This window comes from Hermetia illucens, chromosome 1 (assembly GCF_905115235.1).
Source record: "Hermetia illucens chromosome 1, iHerIll2.2.curated.20191125, whole genome shotgun sequence".
NCBI classification, from domain to species: domain Eukaryota; kingdom Metazoa; phylum Arthropoda; class Insecta; order Diptera; family Stratiomyidae; genus Hermetia; species Hermetia illucens.
In genome coordinates, this window is record NC_051849.1 from 205,964,531 (window position 1) to 205,986,848 (window position 22,318).

At 42.6% G+C, this 22,318-nt stretch overlaps 1 protein-coding gene across 12 annotated transcripts in view; it reads left to right on the forward strand.

The window, feature by feature from the left end:
• The window catches only part of LOC119649693 (sodium bicarbonate cotransporter 3), a 193,928-nt gene that overhangs the window by 128,315 nt on the left and 43,295 nt on the right, over positions 1 to 22,318 (forward strand). For 8 of the 12 annotated variants that reach the window (XM_038051972.1, XM_038051980.1, XM_038052000.1 and 5 more), the window contains 2 exons: positions 3,195 to 3,686; positions 4,233 to 4,403. In XM_038051972.1, coding sequence (XP_037907900.1) covers positions 3,195 to 3,686; positions 4,233 to 4,403 — 663 coding nt within the window. Of the gene's footprint in view, positions 1 to 3,194; positions 3,687 to 4,232; positions 4,404 to 14,159; positions 14,214 to 21,564; positions 21,697 to 22,318 lie in introns of all 12 variants that reach the window. The other 4 variants (XM_038052017.1, XM_038052025.1, XM_038051988.1 and 1 more) reach the window with 3 other exon arrangements.

Genomic DNA, 22,318 nt, shown 5'->3' on the forward strand with positions numbered 1-22,318 from the left:
TGGGAACAGGTGGGGCCACGCTGAAGGGTACTCCTGGGGGCGGTGGCGCCGCTGCTGACACTGTCGTAAATACAGTTATGAACCTGATAACGACGGTCTGCGGAGCCTCCATGCCCAGGAAGACATCGAGGCGCGGCAAACCTTCCATGTATTGGTGGACGGTGGAAATCGCAGAGCTCCGGAAGGAGTGTCACAGGCTCCGCCGCTTAACATAACGTCTAGGCGACCGGGAGGAGGCATGTACCATAATGATGGAGTACAAATCAGCCAAAAGGAGACTCCGCAGCTCAATAAACAAGAGCAAAACTCGCTGCTGGCAAGATCTGATCGACGAGGTGAATGGGGATCCGTGGGGACTCGGTTACAAACTTGTAACCCGAAAAATCGGGGCTCTGCGGAAACCCTGTTCACTTAAGGCCGAGCAGATGGACCGCATTGTGAGGGCACTCTTCCCTGCACACTCCGTATGGGATGGTGACATCGGCGCGGAGAGCGCAGAGGACTGTCCACTTTTCTCTATAAAAGAGTTGGAACAGGCAGTCCTCTCTATGAAAAACAAGAAGGCGCCAGGACCCGATGGTATTCCAGCAGAGGTGTACAAACTAGTATTCCAACACCGGCCAGACCTACTGCTCGGCGCATTCAACGCTTGCCTGAAAGAGGGCATTTTCCCTGCTCGTTGGAAAGTTGCAAAGCTTGCGCTGATCCCTAAAGGGAAAGGCGATCCCGAACTGCCGTCTTTATACCGCCCACTACGTATGCTTGATACTACTGGGAAAGTGCTCGAAAAGCTCATCAGAAGTAGACTCGCTGAAGCGATACGCGCTGCCGGAGATTTATCTCCCCGGCAGTTTGATTTTAGGGCAGGGAGATCGACAATTGATGCTGCCATGCAGGTCGTGCACGCCGTTCGACGAGCAGAGGCACATAGCCGCCGAACTCGACGGGTGGTGCTCCTCGTAACGCTTGACGTCAGAAACGCCTTCAATTCCGTAAGATGGAAAGACGTTCTAGGCACACTAGACAATACCTTTAACGTGCCGAACTATCTCTTACGGATTTTGAGGGACTATCTGAGGAACCGCTCCCTGCTCTATGAAACACTAGAGGGTCAAAGGTGGATGGAGGTCACGTCGGGGTAGCACAGGGATCCATCCTAGGGCCGGACCTCTGGAGCGCTACCTATGACAGTCTGCTTAAACTTGACATGCCAGAAGAGTCACGCCTGGTCGGCTACGCAGATGATGTCGCAGCGCTGGACGCACTATCGAACAGGCGTAAAGCAGACCCGGCATATTGATGCGATGGATAAGCGGATGGATGACTACTCATGGTTTCAACCTTGCACTGGAAAAAACCGAAGTAGTCATCCTGACTGAGAAGAGAATTCCGACCCTGCGTCCCATATCGTTCGGCGAGTCGATAATCGAGTCAAAATCAGCGGTAAAGTACCTCGGGTTGACTCTTGACTCAAAGATGAGCTTTTCTGAGCAAATCCAAGCAGCAGCGAATAAGGCTGCGGCTGGAGTTTCGGCGTTAAGTAGGCTAATGGCAAACATTGGGGGTCCTACGTCTAGTAGGCGACGTCTCCTGATCAGCTCAACGCAGTCCGCCCTGCTCTACGGCGCAGAGGTATGGGCTGGCGCTCTTAACAAGGAGGTATATCGTAGACGCCTCGCGCAAGTACAGAGGCGGGGAGCTCTACGGGTGGCGTCTGCGTACCGCACAGTCTCTGAACCGGCCGTGATGGTGATCGCGGGAGTTATCACCGTTGCCCTTCTTGCTAGGGAACGTCAGGCCATATACAAGCGCAAAGGAGATGAGCCAAGGGAGGTGGTTGCTCGTGAAGAACAGCAACGCACTCTAGACGACCCTCTTGGCAAAATGAAACTAGAGGCAGATAGACTGCGCGGCTCATCGGCAACTTAGGTGCGTGGCTGAATCGGAAGCATGGTGAAACTAACTATTTCCTTACCCAATTTTTAAGTGGGCATGGAAATTTTCAGTCTTACCTGCACAAGATTGGAAAGGCGCATTCTCCGGATTGTGTGTTTTGCAATGGAGTTGTGGACGATGCCCACCACACTTTTTTTTCTTGTGGAAGGTGGGATGGGGTTCGTCAGCAGCTCTATTCAAACACAGGGGATCTCTCTCCAGACAACATTGTGGAAGAGATGCTGAAGACTGCTGGCTGGTGGAACCGTGTTGCCCATTACGTTCGGACCCTTCTTGTTGCTAAGAAGATAGAACTCGACCGGTGAAGGAGCCGGATAGCAGGGGGTTTCTTGAACTGACAGTTCCCTTCCTCCTCTCCCCTCCCGTTGGTGAAAGGAATTCCCTGATTTGAAGGCTCCGCAAGGCGGGAGAGTTCGGGGGTTGGCCCGAAGTAATGTGACAAATGGTTCCAGGCTAGCTTTCTGACGATGGGGAGGTGTTTAGTTGGTAGTCCGACGACGTACCGAATCGGGAGTCCAACACTGTGTGCGTAAATGCATTCACCTACCCTACCCCCCCAAAAAAAAATAAAAAATAAGAGCGCGTGCTCATCTTTAACAATTCCACCGGAGTTGCCCCGCTTCGAACTCACTATTCAATATTACCAACATTTTTCACGCTGACCCATTTTCATTTTCGCTTTTAGTGTTTCTTTCCACCTTCCCTTAAGCCCTTTATTACAGACGATTGTATATATTCTTTCTTAACTTACATTGTTAGTCAACTTTGAAAACCATCCCACAGATACTATCTTCTAGGGGACGACCTTTCAAGAAATTACTCGTGCCGCCCCACTCCCCAATCACGCCTGCCTTCCCAGATTACCAAGAATGTCTAATTTAATTATGAAATATGAGAACAGTGATGTTGGTGAGAAAACACGCGGATATTTTCACCACCATCTGCCATTCTCATTGAAAGCTTAATTAGTATTTATCTATTTTTAAAGATAGTTTTGAAATGCGATACAAGGATCTTGATACCAATTATACGTCAAAATTCGGAGAAAAATTATACAAAGGAAATATTAAAGCACATATTAAATCACGTTTATGTTAGTCCATCCTTAGCCTGAATTTAATGTGATTGTTTTCACAATTTATTGCAAAAATGGCGATTTATTAGGCCCCATAACTGAACTACCAAATAAACAAGAAATATTGTCATGTTTTTCATACATACATTTATATATTTTACAGTCACCCCACCGGCACAAAGAGTACAATTTATCCTGGGCGAGGATGTTGACGACGGTACACATGAGTCTCATCCACTTTTCTCCGAAATGGAGGAACTTGTTAAGGAAGGCGACGATATCGAATGGAAGGAAACCGCGCGCTGGATTAAGTTCGAAGAGGACGTGGAAGAGGGTGGAAATCGCTGGTCTAAACCACATGTCGCCACCCTCTCCTTGCACTCCTTATTCGAGTTGCGAAGCTTAATACTGAATGGCACTGTCATATTAGACATGGAGGCTTGTACATTGGAATTGATTGCTGACTTGGTTTGTGAGAATATGATTAACGCTGGAACACTGCCTACGGAAAAGAAGGAACTGGTTAGGGACGCTCTACTGAGGAGACATCGTCATCAACATGAAAATTATCCGAAGAGACGAGATAATAATATGAGTCGTCTTCCAATCATTCGTTCACTAGCGGAAATTGGTCGAAATCATTCATCATCAAAAAGTGAGTATAAGTCTCTGGTTATGGCATAATATGAAGCATTTTTGACAATAGGAACCTGATTTCATCAAAATAGGGTGAAGTAATCATATTTGTTCCACATTATACACAGAAAGTCATGAGCACAGTTCATGGTGCAATAATATTTTTGGCGCACCCCTTGTTGACATAACTTTTGTAACACCGACCAACTAAGGAGTTTAGAGAAGCAGAAAGTATACAGTTCCCAAATTAATTAGAATTAGCTCTTCCAAATTTTATATTGGAACTGAATTAAGATGTAACGAGATGCGATACAAAAGTGAAATTTTTGTGGAAATTTAAGTGAAAATCGTGTCCCAAATTGCCGAAGAAATTTTTAGTTGTATTTTGAAAGGATGTCAACATTTTGGTTTTGATATACCACAACTACTGCAATTGGTCTCTAAATCTATTCTCCGAACTTTTATTATTGAATTCACTTTCGTATCACCCCCAAAAAAATAACTTCCCAATCGAATCGGATCAAATAACAATCAATAACCTGTAAAACTACAAATCAATATGTAGATCTTCAGCAACAATCACCACCCGTGAAACATGCAACGTCACCAAATCCATTGCATGTTACATCATCATCATTTTTCGACCTAGGCGATGCGCGTTCTCCATCTCCGCAAACAGCCCTTCTCAGTGGATCTAATAGAGATCAGCGCGGCTGTTACCTAGCCGTGCCAACAGGTACTATCCAAAGGATATAATTTTCGTCAAAATATTGCACTTGCCAGAAGCACTAGAACCGTATTTATTCTCACCACTAGTGTTGATTTTTCGGTAAAGTTTTTATTCCCACCAGTAATTCACTGCTTAGATCAGCTATTCCACAAGCGAGCCCCAATGTTAAATTTTGGCCAGTCCCAAGCTAAACCACTTTAGGTTGTATCTATAAAACTGCTTAAAGCTAAATGTTGTACAGAGTTTATTTGTTTAAATGGTAATTTTAGATTTTAGCCACTTACGTGAACATACCCATATGCTACACAGCCGGGACTTACACTAGCACATTCGTATAGCCAAACAATGAGAACTACTAAATCTAAATAACTAGGATCGAATATCTTAAATTGAAACCATTCTCTCTGGTGCTTTTCCACTATGGTGCAACGCACATCTAGTTGGCCATTTCGTACAGCAAAACAGTTTCCTTATTCTTTTAATGCCAGATGCTATTGCTGGCTTTATGGTAAACTGAATGTAAGTTTCAGATTTTGATTAGCAGATGTCTCTCCAAGTTTTCCGGAACTTTTGTGAATCTTTACATCAATAATTTAAATAAATTGTGATAAGAATTTTCTAATGAGGAGTAAAATGGAAATAGTAGTTTCAGCACTCAGGTCTTTACTAGACAGGTTACATGATCGCAAGCGTCCATGATCATGGTCGAAGCAATAACAATGACACGAGCCTAATATCACGGAGCTAATACTTCAACAACCTTCGCCACTACACTGATTGGTATCCATATTGATATTTACTATTGTATTTTCCTCCCTTTGATGGCTTGCCATCCATAAGAACCAATAGGAAAGAATTAAATTTTTCACGAGCTTTGACTTTTGTCCTGCGCCCTTATTTTTAGAATATTTTACGGTTTCCCTTTCTTTCCTTTTATTTTTTTTTTTGCGAGTTTTCACAATCTCGGCATATACCTAATACTAGCTACCTGCTTAAGGGATGATAATGGTGGCCATTAATAGATTAATAACAAAAACCGTCGAGAACTCCCGCATCATCGAGGATGTATGCAGAATGGGGTACTTCTGCACGGTTTGAACCAGACGGTGTGAAAGTCCCAGGGGATCAAGATAAGCCCTGAGGGGTTTAGGTACAATACCTATAGCTGTCAATATTACATGAACTACAATTCCTTTCTCGAGATGCCAAATTTCTTTGATTTCCCGAGCCAGTGGCTCATAGTTCACCTTTTCTTCTTGCTTGCTATTATGGGGATAGCAACATCAATAATATTATATAAGCGGAGCGACCCATCTTGTCAACTAACAGCATGACAGGCTTTGTGTATGGAATGTGGCGATCAATTAGAGCTTGCCGGTCCCAATACATGCTGTAAGCAGAACTCTCAAGTACTAACGCACCATAATTGGACATGTTCCTGTGATCAGCCCGTGCTTGTATGCAAGGTTTTGATGAATCACCCTACATACAGCATTATGCCCGTTCGTGAATTGCACCATAACATCAAGACCATAACAGCTAAAAATGAGATGGCCCAACGTCCCTAACGACGAACTACACATTCTGCACTGGTCGTTCTCCACCCGCTCTTTCGCTATGAGCCTTTTTTAAGCTCGGGTAGTGACCACGTCGTGCTGAATGGTACACATGAGTCCGTCCGTCTCAGCAAAGAGCTCCTCAGCACACAACCATCTGTTCAACAAATGAAAATTGACAAATGACTGCCAAAGACAATTCACGTGTTTACCGTGCATTGCCTTCAACTTCCATTCATCGATCCACTCCTGGTCCGACTTCACCTCACTCAGAGGATTGAAAGATCGATCCTTCAAGTTAAATGGAGTCAGCCCGTAGTCTGCCTTACAGACAGCCCCATGCAAGGGACTCGTCTGCTCTTTGCTGTAAAAATAAGCGCGCAGCGAGTTGACTTGGCGATAATGTTGTCCCACCACGTCAATGACGCTCCTGCCTCTGATATCACGGGGCCGGCTCATCCGCCCCACGCAGAGTTTTAATGATGCATCCAGAATCGTAGGCCATATCCGCCGTTGGACGCTTTCCACACCAGTCTTGGTTCACGGTAATATTTCGAACGCAGATGCCCGTGAAGGGATAGTGAATATGTGTTTATTCTTTCCGGAGGGATGTGATTTCATGCATGTCCAGCATGCAGCTCAAGATTACCATTGCGGATGGCTTGGATTGGACACTTGTCTAGTCCAAACTCCAACCGAATATTACGGCTTTACATATCTTCTATTCGCAACAGAATTCTGAAGTGGTCATCACTACTAGAATACAGCTTGATATCATCTAATATCAAGTGCCTCAGCGCGCACTTAGCAAGTAGGCCATATTTGATTGTGAAACCATGCCCTCTAGCATCATTCAAAAGCCATGAACGAGGGTTCAGTGTCATTCAAAACCAAAAGGGGCTCAACGAATCCTCCTGGAAAATGCCTCTCCGTATATGGACAGGCTCTGAGATATTGGCACCTCAGATGAACGAACTGATATGGTGGTGTACCACCCTTCCATGACTGTCGCCAAAAATTGGCATTGATGCTATACAGACGTAGGACATCGATTGGGTAGGTATGCGGAACGCTGTCTCAAGTCTTGTCATAATCGATATAGCAACTAAAGAGGTTTCTTTGGCCTCTAGTTGCTTGTCCTACAACTACCGAGTCGATAATGAGTTGCCTTTGCAACCCCTTGAGCCGACGGCAGCCCTTCTGCACCTCGGACAGAATATTGTTTTTCTCGAGGCGCGCATTGACCCTTCCACTAATAATGGACGTTATAAATTTGTAGAAGCTTGGTAAGCAAGTAATCGGTCTTGTGTCTGTGGGATCCTGTACTGTGTCTTTCGTAAGGATTCCTCACTGCAAGCCTTCTGCGATGATGCACTCAGCATGCTGGGCGAGTTACCCTTAAAGTCCACCCAAATACTCTTTCGCTTCCGTCGACGAAAACTGCACTGTGTCGACGCTCTGTTGGAATTCGTTGAGAGATCTGAAAAAAGTCCGCTGGTTCCTCGCGTATGTTGCATTCTGGACACGTTTGGGGTGACTTCCACCATACCATCGCAACCGACTGCATATGACAGAAAGTTTGTGCTTTAATGTGTTCAGAATTTTAATTAAGGGTATCTCACTAGACACGGCATAGTTCCTGTAAAGCCGCAACTGCACCACAATATACAAGTGATTGTAATTGCAGCAGCGACATATCAGCACACACATCCAGATGTAATCTCATCATTGATTTAAGATAGAATTATCGAAGTTGCTGAATGCATACAGCCTGGGAATACCTGGTCTATGCAAAGGATCTATTTCGGAGAATTCTATACTCGCTCTTTGGAATTCGTCCCGAACCTCAGTGAAGACAATGAAGAAGAGTGCTTCGGTGAGTACTAAACCTGTTGCCTGCAGTGCAGCGTGGTCTTGTTGATGCCGCCGCCTCTGCCTCCACTAATTCTCATCAACCAGTTTCCGCGATGACCTCAAGTCCAACACATTTCTGATGTGTGGCGGTATTGGTCTGCGACCCGCTGCACAGTCCCGTGCGCGTATTGCGGGAAGCGCTCGACGAATCTGTGGTGCTACAAAGGGGCAGTAAGATGCTTTACCTGCCCCGCCGTTATTTCGTAGCGGGAGCGGATGATGAATAGGTTAATTTCTTCAGTCCACTTCATCCGCTGAGTACACGGACCTCCTGAATTCGTCACCACAGATTGCAACGAAACAGCTGCACCACGCGGAGCAATGCTCCTGGCCATCATGACGTCTAGACGTCAAACCGCCTCACGATTGACAGTTCTGACGCCGTGCTATCCATTACTGGAGCCCGACCCAGTCACCAAGGCAGACGACTCCAGCCGGTTATCCGTACCGGACCTTAAAGTTCTCATTCTCCTCATTTTCCTCATTTTTGGTAGTGCAATGAGTAATATGAAAGACTGCAAAGTTCCTGCACTTTCCTCACCTACCCCCAGAGACGCTGCAGTGGCATATAACCATTCAGACTGAAGCTATCTACCCCTCCCCCTTTCCTTCCTTTGAGACCGGCTACGGCGGAGTTATGATTATTCAGTTTATTATTTTTTTTTCTTATTTGATTTTATTTAAGGATTTTAAATTCTATTTATTTCTTTTATTGATATTTTTTCACCCTTTCATGCTTTTTATTGTTGTAATTACTGGCAACTCATCAGACGCTGCCCCAACTTTGTCCTGGAAGCGGCATGACGAGCACCCGTTTTAGACAATAAATTCTCTATTAGTTTCTAGCTAACTGACACGGCAGCATTTTTCATATCCGATGCCATCACGGCACACATTTTTGGACATCGCGTCCCACTTTCGTACCATGTCTAGGTGCCTGATCATAAAGGTGGCTTATCGAAATCCCAATAACCGCTCAGATAGGCTATTCCTACATTTTAGATCGACAAAATTCTATTACAAGCAATTCTTTCTAGCATCTCTCTGTTTTCTCTATGTTGAACATATATGGTTGCCATTTACCTACCTCTTGGTAGGGTATAGTGCAACAAATACACTACCGCGCCGTGGCTCGCGGTTATCTGAAATGCGCTGCAGCTCCTCCCACAACCACCTGAGACAAAAAGCTGCTTAGGGCGACCCACTCGCCAGTCATCCTGGCAATTTAATGTAGCGGATCTAGCGTGGTTTATGTGTCGGGCAACATCTAGTCCAGTGTCACTATCGGCAGAAGCCAGGCATCCTAGATATACAAAATTATAGACACCTTCAATGCTCTGCCCATTAATGCAGATAGGGGGAGTGTGATGACCTGTCAGACTTAGAATCTTGCTGTTGTTGTTGCTTATCTTCAATCCAACTCTACCTGCCTCTCTTTCCAAATCAGAAGCCATTTGGCCAAGTTCCATGACCCGGCAAGAGACCGAACAAACATCATCAGCATGGTTGAGGTGTTTTAGGAAGGATTTCATAGTCTGAATTCTTCCAGGTTCTCAGGACAAAGCAGCACGAAGAATGTCACCGATAACAAGGCGAAATAATTTCGGTGACAGGATGCAACCCTGGCGGACTTCGCTTTCGACTCCAAAATTTGCCGAGATTTTGCCACAGTGCAGCACGTGATATTTCGCACCATCATATATCACTCTGAAAATAGCTATTAGTTTCTCTGGAATGCCCCTCCTGCGGAGAGCACGTGAAATATGCTAGCCGCCCACACTATCGAAGGCCTCCTCGTAATCGATGAAGAGCAGGTGAAGCGAAGATCTGAACTCCGCCCACCGTCTCAAAATGACCCCTAGAGTGTTGACGAACCACAAACCTGTCTAAGAGCAGGCAATCGATCAAACTTTCGAGATGGAACGATGATGCGTTTCAGAATTATTATTTCAGCAAAGAGCACGAAGATACCTCTCCAATTTTCACAGCCAAGACGGGTCCTCTTGTTTGGAATCTGGACTATAATCCCCTTCTTTCACTCTCTGAGAAACGTCCCTGATTCCCAAGATTTCTGTACGAGTTGAAGAAGCAAATCCCCAGTAACTGCAGATATAGCGAGAAATAACTCTACGGGAAGACCGTCAACCCCAGCGGCTTTACTCCGTTTGAGTACATTGATGGCCAAAATAATTTCTCTTCTGCTTGTAGGAGCAGTTCGTATTTGCATCTAGAGTGACTAATACATACAGAAGAAAAGTGACTTTACTGGATGTGATACAGTTAAGAACCGTAGTGAAGCGCTCTTTTTCTCTCTTCAGCAGTTCGTCATCGTGGATAAGAAGTCGTTCGATAACGTCCTTCGGACCATGTGGAGATTTGCGACTACATGCAAGCTTGTTCGTGATGCGGTATACACTTCTAAAATCATTGCATTCTGCGGCATCTTCCACGTCCCTGACCAGCGCAATAGCTAATTCTTTTTCTCGTTCTCTATCGGATTTCCAGTACGACAAGCCTGCCACCGCTCCACCACTCACTCGGGCAACAGAGCCTTCAACCTTCGACGATTCCGTAGTTAACTAGATCTTATGACACCCTTTTGGGAAGTGGCTGATGACCTGTGTAGCACCCGAGAAAATACCTTTTTTGATGCCAACCTAATGCTGTCCGATATTCTCAGGCGGGGTCGAGCAACAGTTGGATTATACAAGCAGATGTTGATCTTGGGGGTCGCGACTCCACAAATTTACGATAACGGGCGGATGCAACACTCAAGTAAACGATCTCTTTCGAGGTCAAAATCAGCACCTCTCTTATTACTCGCATACAGGAGGCTGAATCTACCGCTGATCGCAAAGTGGTCGATGGGCGTCGGTCAGTTGAAACCCTACTGACCTCATGGCAGGCTCTGTACTCGAACAATATGACACCAATTATGAGGCGGTGTAAGCTACAGAAATCCACGAACCTGACACCATTATCGTTGCGATTGTCAAGACCGTGTTTCCACATCACATGTCCGAGCAAGGTGTTGCATGAGCCTGACCTTGCCATTCAGCTCACCCATTACCATCAATGTTCCCTTTAAGAAGCCTCTCTTGAACTGCATGGACATAACATATTGCCAAAACCGACAGCAGCACCACACATAGCGATTTAAAATTTACATCAGCAATATATATTGATTTCCAAACGCCCATATTGCCACCTTGCAAGATGCATATTTCAACCGGGCCTCGTTGCTATTGCTATGATAAGGCTCCCAGCAAATTAAGGCCTTTTAATAGGTGGTCGAAGAGGTATTCACCGCCATCTTTGCATATCCTAAATATCAGACTTTCGTCTTCATATTTCCTGCATTTTTTTTAACTGACCCCCTCATGGTGGAAACTGTCATTATGCGGCAAAGAGCATCTGAAACAGTTGGCAAACGAGGCAGCTTATTTTTCACTTTTTCAACTGCTAGCAGTATGTGCGGTGTTCCTGCTGGAAAACTCATAGTTGCTCCCATATGGCCTCTTGGTTTCAGACTATGCAAATGAATGTAAATACATTCCAAGTGGTTCGGTTTGTTTTTCTCGACCTTCGCTGACATACTCCTTCGTCGTGATTCCACCAGTTTGTAATGAACCTAGGGGAAATAGGAGGATCAGACGATCATCCTAAGTGGCCGAAAGCCGACCGAATTTAAAAATAGACCACAAACAAAGAAATTCGCGACAGCCCATCGATAAAAAGCAGAACGCGAGTTAGAACTGGCAAATAAAACAAAAACGGCTCGACCGCGCGCGTGAAGTCGTAAGTCTCCGGACCCGAGTGCCGCGATCGAGAGGGAAGATCCACGACGAATCACAGTCCCGATCATGGTTTCTTCTGCCTCAGATAGTTATTGAGGCCCGGCCCCTAAGGTTCCCTCCCCTCCTTGACATGCTCAGGTAATTATTTAGAGGATGTCCTTAATAAAGTGTTACGGGCGGACCTTCACGGTCAATTTCGCAACTTTTTGGGTTTCTGGGATAGCTTTTCCCTCTAGGTCGTTCTCGGCCACTTAGGATGATCGTCGGATCCTCCGATTTCCTTTAAGTTCATTGCAAATCGGGCGCCACATTGGGCACCATAGGAAGATCCGATGATCATCCTAAGTGGCCGAAAATGACCCAAAGGGAAGAGCTATCCCAGAACCCTAAAAAGTTGGCGAAATCGACTGCAAAGGACCCCCCACATTCCCGAACCTGGCTAGTATAGAGGCGTGCAAGAACGTGTCAACCGAACACTTTAATGGAGCTTAAATCTTTGCGGGCGGACCTTCACAGTCAATTTCGCCAACTTTTTAGGTTTCTGGGATAGCTCTTCCCTCTAGGTCGTTCTAGGCCACTTAGGACGATCGACGGATCCCCCTATTTCCCATAGGTACATTATAAGTTTCATTGCATGGGATGGTATCCCCCCCCAGTCTGTTTATAATACGCGATATATTTGGAAACGGTTATACCTATTGATACGAAATTTGGCGACGATGTTGCAATTATTAACCACTATGCATGCGGTGAAAGGTACTATGTTACGTCAAGTTTCACTGAGGGTGCTCATACGTGCAAAAGTATTGTGTAAAGTTTTGTTTCCCCGAAGATAGTCATATAAGAAAAATTAAAAGCATTAATTAGTACTTTCCAAAGCGGGTCTTTGTTTTGATACCGTTTGTAGGTGAAGGGAGGCCATAATTTGAAGCACAATACTGGGGGGATGTAACATTCTTTTAAGGGCTTTCACTATTGCAGATGAAACAAGTCAGAAAACGGATACGAAAAGGAGCAATTTTAACTTATTATAACTTCATTAATAATAATAGTGTTCCCACCAAACTTTCCATTATTCCGATTTATAGAAAAACCTACATTAGTGCATTTTATGGACCTAGGATGAACTTGAGGGTGATTTGCAGTGAATAAGTTTGCCCTCGAAGTAATTGACTCATCCTCCCAAAAGATGACTAGCTTTCTTACCGCGGAATTCCTATGTAGGTTTGGCTTAAAGTAAAAGATGTACAGTACCTATCAAAGTAATGTTGTTCCACTTGAAAATTAGTTTAGCCAATAAGATACAATTTCTTTGATTGATACTGTCTTCGTTCAGATTTCTGAATTTAGATATGGCCAAACCACTTAGTCATATTGGTGTTTAGTATAATGGTCCAACTTGGAAACTATTTTCTAATTGAATTATTATATTTTATTTTGACCATAGCGTAACCTCCACAAATTATATTAATTCCGATTATCCGGAAAATATAGATAGTAAAATCTTAAATTTAAGTGAAAATTAAATAAAACAGGATGGAAATATAAAAACTTAAATCATATATATTTTACCAGGTGAAATAGCGCAAACAGCATTTCATACAGTTGGTGGTGGTAGTGGCATTGGTGTCACAACTTGCTTTCATGCTGGTGCAGCATCATTTAACTGTCCACGAGGCTCAATAGCACGAGGTTTTTTTTTAAATAAAAATTAAACAAAAAAGTCTCTATTTTACAATAAAAGCTTCATATATTCTTCTTTCTCTATTGAATGTTTCTATGTCAGTAATTGAAAAGAGAAAGATGTTTTTCCTTCAGTTCAATTCTAAAGTTAACCCCATCCTTCTATCTGTCAGTTCTTCCTTCTATGAATTTATCTATTCTATGAAAGTAATGAAATATCGATGGCGTAAATATTGATTAAATTGAATTTCTCATTTTTATATAAATTTATAATTTTCATAACAGCATAATCATCATCCTCATCTGAGTTGACATCATCAAAAAATCTATGATTTAATCATGAAGCTAACACCAGCCTGCGTTTATCTGATGATATTTTATTGAATTATTGGAACCTGATACATATTGATATGTGTTTGCACCCTATTTCTACTATTATATTGTAGTAATGTGAAGCTTTGTGCTATGAATATTTCGTGCATATTCCAAATAATATTTCTAAATACTAAAATGTAAACTATTATAACATCGTAATATTAAATGAATACCTTCTACCCAATCTGCGAGGAGACCCTTCCATATTTGTCTGGAACCCCTTCTACCCTATACGGAAATTTGAGAAAAAGAAGGATATCTCTCCAATTTTGTTGAACACATGCGTATGTCTGAAGTGGTTTTATTGTCACTCAAGATGTTTCAAGAGTTATTCCTTCTTTTTCTCAAATCAAAGAGCCAATTTTAGACCCTCCTCCTGGTGTAAGCTATCAATTGAAGTGTCAATGGAAGATATTAATGGTATCACCTTTCAACAGGAAGAGTTGGGCTTATATTCCAGAAGAAAAAAGTTTACACACGACCCCTTGATGGCAAGTAATTTAGCAGTTTAATCGTTTATGTACTACCATTCGCTTTATAGCTTACGCAATTACATGGGAGTCGACTTGTTGCGACCTAAAAACGGACGGGATTTCTCATCTGCTGCTTTCATCGGAGATATTTGTGATGTTTAATAATATTCGTACATGATTTGGTCTTACTAACATTTGGTGTCTTCAACGATTCTTTGTTGATAGTTGGTTTATGTATTTCCCCCAAGAAGTAGGGAAACAAAAAGATACATCTCGAAAGTCCTGCGAAATTTTCGCTTTTTAACTGTTCAACTATTTAAAGATATTCTTTCCAAAGCTACTATGAACCTATCCAATTTGACTGGTAGGTCAATTGTACCATTTCTGCTGGATTGTTCACTATCGAGGATTGAGGTTCTATCAATGATGATTACCAATGAAAGTGGTCCTTCAGACGATTATATCCAACGCAAGTTTCTCTTAGTCTATTGGTAATGTAACTTCTTTGAAAGTCATTGAGGTATTCTTTGACCTTTTATAAATATGTGTAGATACCATGAATAGTACAGTAAACAGTTCGAAAACTGGCTGATTTCATATTTGTCTTACACTATCCAAGATTAACACTAATAGTCCCAGGGTCAACTGTATGCAGATCAAGGACGAGATACACCGACGAGCTTTTATGTGTGAATAACACCACTAAAGATCTAAAGGGAGTCAGCATTTATTTGAGCTGACCTTCTCCGCATGTAATATATGTATATCTAACGCCGCTTTCGGTTATATAATAATTTTAAATTTATTATGTCGTCCAATACAAGGATCAACCCCACTTTTGTCAAATCATAGGTTTCAACGTAGATTTTATACGGCTATAAATTATAATACATTCTCAATCAAAGTTTTGTTTTTTTCACCAGTTACCTTATTTTATAGATATATTTATGGACCACTAGGGTCCTCATATATGTAGGGAAACCCCTGTATCCCGCCAATTCAGCTTCCAGTCGGCAATTCTGAGCGAAAAAAACAGATGAACTTCAAACCTCACTCTCAACGCGAACGGTTGATTATTTCGCCTCGTAGTGGTTACAACTTAAAAATAGTCAAATTCTCAATGCTTGTACCTTTTATTAACTTTTCCACCTTTCACATCGAAATGAGTAGCGCCACTGCAAACGTTATACTGATGATCTCAAATTTCCTGACCCCAAAAAAATTCCGCGGAATTAGACGAGTCTACCAAGCGTTGCGATGAGATTCGAATCTCTGACTTCTACGATATCTGGGGATCCAACAGTACGCCAAATTCTCGCTGGCAATCCCTAGCATCCCGAAGATTTTCGGATCTACCGCATCTTTTGGAGAGCCACCTAATGTTTCCGCGATCACTGCTTCTGCACCAGACCCTCTCGACTCAGTCAAGAGGAAGGAACTACTACATCAGCCATTCATGTCTCCCAACCTTTTCGAAAAAATCGTTGCCACAGACGCTATAATTGACGCTCTTTCACCACGCAGACGTTAAGCTCAAAGTTTCAACTTTCACGCCGTTTTTGGTGCCTCTGAATGAAAGTACAATCCGTCGTGCAACTGGAGCAATCGCCAGGAAAACTAGCGATATCGGTGACTTGAAAGACGGAAGCCAAAAACATCCATAAACAACGTCTTTTTGTATTGGATCGCTCAAATGGTCAGCAATTGAAGAAACTACTAAAATCTGATTTCAGTCTTTTGTCGCGAATGGGGCCCAATAAATACTTAAAATCATCAAGCGCTGAGCATCAACCTAGGACTTAAATGTTTCCCAACCAACTATCGGTGCAGGCTTTCTCACTGCTCAGGTTGCTACCTTTGGACACGCAGCCTTGAGTAACCCCAATTTCATGATGACATGTCAGAAAACGGGCGGCACCAGCGATGTTACACATTACATGACACCTACCAGTGGTCCTGTGTGGAAAACTAAAACAGCCAAACAGGAAGGATTTTGCCTTCCATCTGACAGCTCTTAGGCAAACCACCTGGAACACCTGATACCTAAAAGGGACGCCCCAATTTCATGATGATATGTCAGACAACGGGCGGCATCAGCGACGTTACACATTACATAGCACCTACTGGTGGTCCTGTGTGGCAGTTAAATGTCAATACAGTTCCTGAGCGTTACCCTATATGACACATCTAGGAAATCATCGCTGGACTGATTGGCAAACGTGTTTTTTTTTCAATTGACCTCCATGCATTTCACCAAATTCACCAAAAATCGCGGTCATCACACCATTTGAATTATTCGAATTGACCAACGATTTATGATTGAGAGACCAGTAGCTTCCTCCAAACTACAATTTTTATTTTTCAATGTAGATATATATTTCAGGACCAACTTACCCTCTTCATGCATAGAAAGCTACTTAAACTGCAAATAGCAAACGATATCTAATCTCTTATGATTGAGGTATTGGGAGGGCTGGATTTGTGTGCATGCTACCATATATGAATGATTGCAGGAATGGTTATCAACATTTCCAAATATGATATATCTTCAGTGTGGGGTCTCAGGTTTCTATCAGCGGTTCATTCCAGATGCTGCCATTTAGGAGCCTTTCTGTAAGAGGAGAAATCAATCAACCATCTAGTGGACTCAAAAAAACCAACGCATGTTGAAACAGCTTAGAGAAGCACCTTCGTTGTCCATCATTAACAAAATTAGCGACCCGCCCTCTGGACAGCTGCTCCAAACGTCGCAATTAGCTCACTTCTAAGACAGTTGCTGCAAATTTACTACTCTTTCCGCACATTTTGTTTCGTCTAGACCCCAGCATCCTACGGACGTCGATACAGGTTGACAAATAGCTGAATAAGAAAAAAATACTGAGCTATCCCTGCTAATGTGGCAACCTATCAAAAGTAGAAGTAGTAATCAATCAGTCTTCAAATTATGTAGATGAAGCTGTCTGTCGCCACGGATTTCTCAACATGGAGAAGTGTTATAACTACAGATCAATTCAAGTCAGGGCTCTTTACAACCCTAGCTAAACTTGAATATTAGGTTCTAAGCACAAAAGGGCTTCGCCTTACCAGCGTCGCATTGTTTTTTAAAGACAGCCATCATGGATTTACGAAGAAAACCAGCGCTAGGGTTGACTTTCTAGCAATGTTTTTACTCAGCCTTCAGGCCAGCCTAAAGGAGGATTTAAACCCTGCCCGGTTAATGTTTGGTACCTCCTTAAGATTACCAGACGAGTGGTTTTTGGATGACAATAACGACAACAATTCGCGAGTTTTCGTCAAAAAATTTCGACTTCATCTGAGATAAATTTAACAAGAGGACGGCATTTTTTCTCGACATGAATTTCAAGTCCTGATCTCACATATTCAGGAGAGAAGACTCCATCAACGAGTTTTTAGCTTAACCATTTACAGGACCTCATCTCAGAATCGCTCTCAATAGTCGTGACAGGACCACTCAACTGAGGAATAACTTACCAACCGAACTGGAACAAAAGAACTTTGGCAAATTTAGGGAAATGTTTACCAATTCAAAGAACCTTCAAAGAAAGCTGAAACTAATTCTGCTTTAACACATGAGCGAAGGCGATGACGTTCGCGACCAACTTCGAAGATTTTTCGATGCTTTTGATCGACTTCACGACATGGAATTGCTGATAAACGACGACTTCCCGGCGATATTATTACTCAATTTCCATAAGACCATGGAGTCACGTGAAAAACTTCAAAACCCTAAGACTTTTCGCATCACCCTGAGGAAAACTCGTGATGATCACCCCCACCCCTTTAAAAAGTGATTACTAGCCAAACTGATTTTTGTATATCATCGTGATAAAGTCCGATTTCCAACCTCTCCCGGTGGGGGAAAGGCTGAGGGTGGTATGCAGGAGAAAAAGCAAGGTCGTGCCTTTCTAGCCTTCTTAGAGAATTGTTGTAATCTCTCCCATTTAAAAAGTTATGGCATTTCAAAGCTACTTTGAGGTAATAACCGTAACTGACGGTTAATTTTGAACCCCACCCCGCAGAAGGTAACAAGAGCACGAAGGGAGAAGCGGAAATTTCAACGTGAGATAGCGAAATATCATAAAATTAAAGGGTTCGGAATTAGTGTCACCACCGAAACCATAGTCTATCTTGAAGAGAAAATTGCACATCAAGGAAATGGGCTCCAGGCTATCTAATCCATACGGATATGTATCGACTGATGAAGATGTTTTCAGAGCGCCACTCCAAATACTTCGTAACGTTCAATGACGATTCTTACCTTTGGAGTTAGGTTCCCTTGCTTCAACAAAAAAAAACCGGGGAACTCAGCAAAAAAAGTTACTACAGTTAAACAATAGCACGGATTACGTCGATGGTTAGTTTAAAAGTTTATTAAATAATTCCGGCCAAGGGGAAAAACCGTACCTTAGTTAAAACGGTCTGATGGCTGATCCAAGCTGGGCTTCCACCCAACTGCAGAAGCAATTTCAACTAAGAACTCCATCAGAAATCAGTGCTCTACTATTTCATTGAATATGGTAACCGCGTACAAGAGGGGAGAGAGCTTCCTGTCATTCAAAGGGTAATCTTCTTGAAAGAGCCTTAGAAACCAGAAAAAAGTCTATATGAACATTTTCATCCGGAGCAAGTGACCAAGACAGATGATAGCGATGAGAAGATACCCTTGACGTCATACTAAATTGCAATGGTCCGAATAACTTTCTAGATCACCAAGGGAGTGAGACGCCAAATTCGACAGAAGTTCCAGGAGAAGATAAACTACCTTTTCAAGATACTTTCAGCACTGAATCTCTGCTGGGCGTTGATGTGAACCCTGGCCCAACCCAACAGCCTTGAGGGGATTATGGGGGGACCAGCACTCCCGTAGCGCATTTAAGCCCACTTTTTGCCATGGGTCTCGCGACACAACGTGCCAATGTGCCTTATGTGCGTTCGACGTCTCCGCACCGGGAGGTCCCGGAAATTTTTAGCGTTCATCATTGGAAGGAAGTTCGGATCTAATGACTTAATCAACAAGACAAAGATGAAGCAGTCCGAGCTACTTTCAGAAAACAGATTGTATCATTTAAAGAAGTCCTTGTATGGATTAAAATAACTGGACGTTTTTGGCAACAGTATTTGAACGAAGAGTTACATATTTTTGGGACATGAGCTTTCGAGGATGTGAGTCTCTACGTGAACGGTCAAAGCGACGATTTGTTTATAACCATCGTCCAGGTCGACAACCTCATTTTGCTTTCAATGAACCAAACCAAATTAATTGATGAATTCTTTGGCGCTTGCTCATTTCTCTCTCGCACCGACCTGATATTTTGCTGGATGTTTCGCCACTCCGTGACGAATTCATACTGTTTGTTCCAGTGAAAGGAATGCTGCTCCAGTTTGCTGCCTTTTGCGTTCATCTTTTGCTTTGATGCCGATCTGAGGGCAGTCTGAAATTTTCTTGAGTCTCGTGACGAATCTCGATTGCTGAGGGGCAGCTTTCCCGTCGGGGGTGACCTCTCAAGCTTCAAGCTCTTACGGAAAGAATCCACATAAATGCAGCGTATACGCGTATACGTCAAAACCTATAATTTGTCATAAGGCTAATTCATGTATTCGATGACTTCAAATAATAATAAAGAAGTTGCGCTATGTACATAGTATAGCCATAAGTTCTGTCAGTCAAACAAATCTTTATTTCTCAAGAAGTAATAAACCAAATCAATCGAGAAGTACACCATTACAAAAGGGAGCTTTCAAACGAAGAAAAATTATTAAAAATGGCCGCCGCTTGCAGCTATACAAGCCCGAAATCTGTGAGGCCATGCACCGATCGCTTCACGCACCATATGAAGCGATATTTCTCGAACTGCACGCACGATGCTGACCTTCAAACTCTCCAAAACGGTGTAAGTTCGATCGCAGGCAGTCTCCTTTAACTTATCCCAATGGCTATTGTCAAGAGGATTCAAATCTGGGCTGCCTGAGGCCCAATCATCCACGGCTATGAAATCAGGAACACGTGCCGCTAATCACGGCTGAAGTATCTTAGCTTTGTGAGCGGGGGACGAGTTCTGCTGAAAGCACCACGGCTTTCCAGCAAATAGAGATTCACTCAATGGCTCGACTATATCGTCTAACATTTTTTCATACACGCTCGCATTGGTTTTGACGCCGGCCTCGCAGAAATGAATATCAGTTACTCCGTGATGTGAGACGCCCCACCAGACCATGGCAGAAATCTGGTGGTGGACGGTGACGATGTTGGACTCGCGGAGCATTTTCTTTGGCTTCATAACAATTGTGAGCATATACCCAATCATTTTGTCGGTTGAATTTTTCCACGATGGTAAAAATTTTTTCATTAGAAAATAGAATTTTGCGATATTTTATACCGGGAAATCTTTGCAGAAGAGCAGCACACCGAGTTCGCCGTATTTCCGTCAGTTTTGGCGTTAACATATGTCTAACACACCGCCGGTACCCACCGAGATCTTCTTCGAATTGAAACGCCCATTTCCGCCGGCATCCGTTTCTGCTTGCGGAGAGGATTGCAAAGAACACGCTCAAGCACAGCATGCACGATATTCTGGCGACGTTCGGAGCGCGGGTGTCACTCCCGCGGCCTGTCAACCACATCACATGTTTCGCGGTGTCGAGCTAATGTTCTAAAAGCGAATCGTTCGTTTACCGGCAGGTTTTTTAACAAACTATGAATCTTTTTCGGCGTATTCCCACATTGGTGCAACGCAATAATTGCGATTTTTTTCCGTAGTTACCGAACTTCATCCTGTTGTCGTTCACGCGTTACTGACCTCCGGAACCTAACCTGAAAGTTTGACGGAAATGGGGTATGATTAGGTACTCTCCGTGCGCAGTGTTACCAGTTTCGGCGGCCTAACATTTCTCGCATCGACTGACAGAATTTATGGCTATACTATGTATATATAGCATGCGGGCAAAATTAGTTTAAATATGACTCTCTTTAGGTCTCTGGTAGTACTACTACGACACAAAATCTCGTTCATATATTTTATACATAAGATCTGCATAGAGCAACCTCTCGGACTATAACAACATTCTCACGACTAATGAAGAAGCGTCAGCACCCTAAACATATTCAACTACAACCACAATCTTCAACTTATTCACTCATCTAAAATCTCATTGTACTATAGAATCTCATAAATTTCAATCATCAATTTATTTCCGAATAAATTCAACATTTAATAACTCAAAATCGTACACAATGCAACATTTTTAATACATATCTGCATCTTTATTTTTCCATGTCTTTTCTCTCACCTTAAAAAAAAAAATAAAAAAAAAACTCCCATTAAAATGAAAAAAAAAAAATCAAACACAGTGGAAGACCAACATGGTTTAACACCCGCCCCAAATTCATTCGCTGGCTGTCCGAGTCGTCCACAAACTAACGACAACGGAAGTGGAAAGTATCTCTCAGTGCCTGGAAAATCCACCAATACATTGAATCCTGGTAACTTTCAAATTATTGATTGATCAAAGCTTTCAATTATCAGAAAAATATAAAAAAAAATATTTTAATAATTAAAAAAAAATTAATGAATGAAAATATTAAATTCAGATGAAAGTCAAAAATTGAATGTTCCCCTGAATTTTATAATTTGGTTTTGTAAATAGTTTTTCCTCTATTTGAAGATAATTATAAATTTGTTTTCGCATAGATAGTGGGCATCTTGAGAGATATTTTTGGGAAAATTCATGTAGTATTTATAGCTGTCTACACTGTATTTGTCTAATTAATTTTAGTTTCCAACGGCCTTAATTAATTGAGGTGCAATACTAATAAATAATTATTGGGTAGCTCAATGTTAAATGTACTTTTTCATTCGTAGATACTTTATCAATCTTTTTTTTTCAAAAAAATCTACTTCAAATTCTTAGATGTAGCATGATCTATGTAAGCTTCAATTATTTGCAATGTACATGCCTGCATCTATGTAAGACTCATCTTCTATGAACCCTAGCTGGAATGGTTTTTGGCAAACTGCAATTACTAATCGATTTCATTAGATACTCCCTAACTTCCTTCTAACCGGAAGTGCCTGTGCTTGTCTAAATTTGAATTTTATGCTACT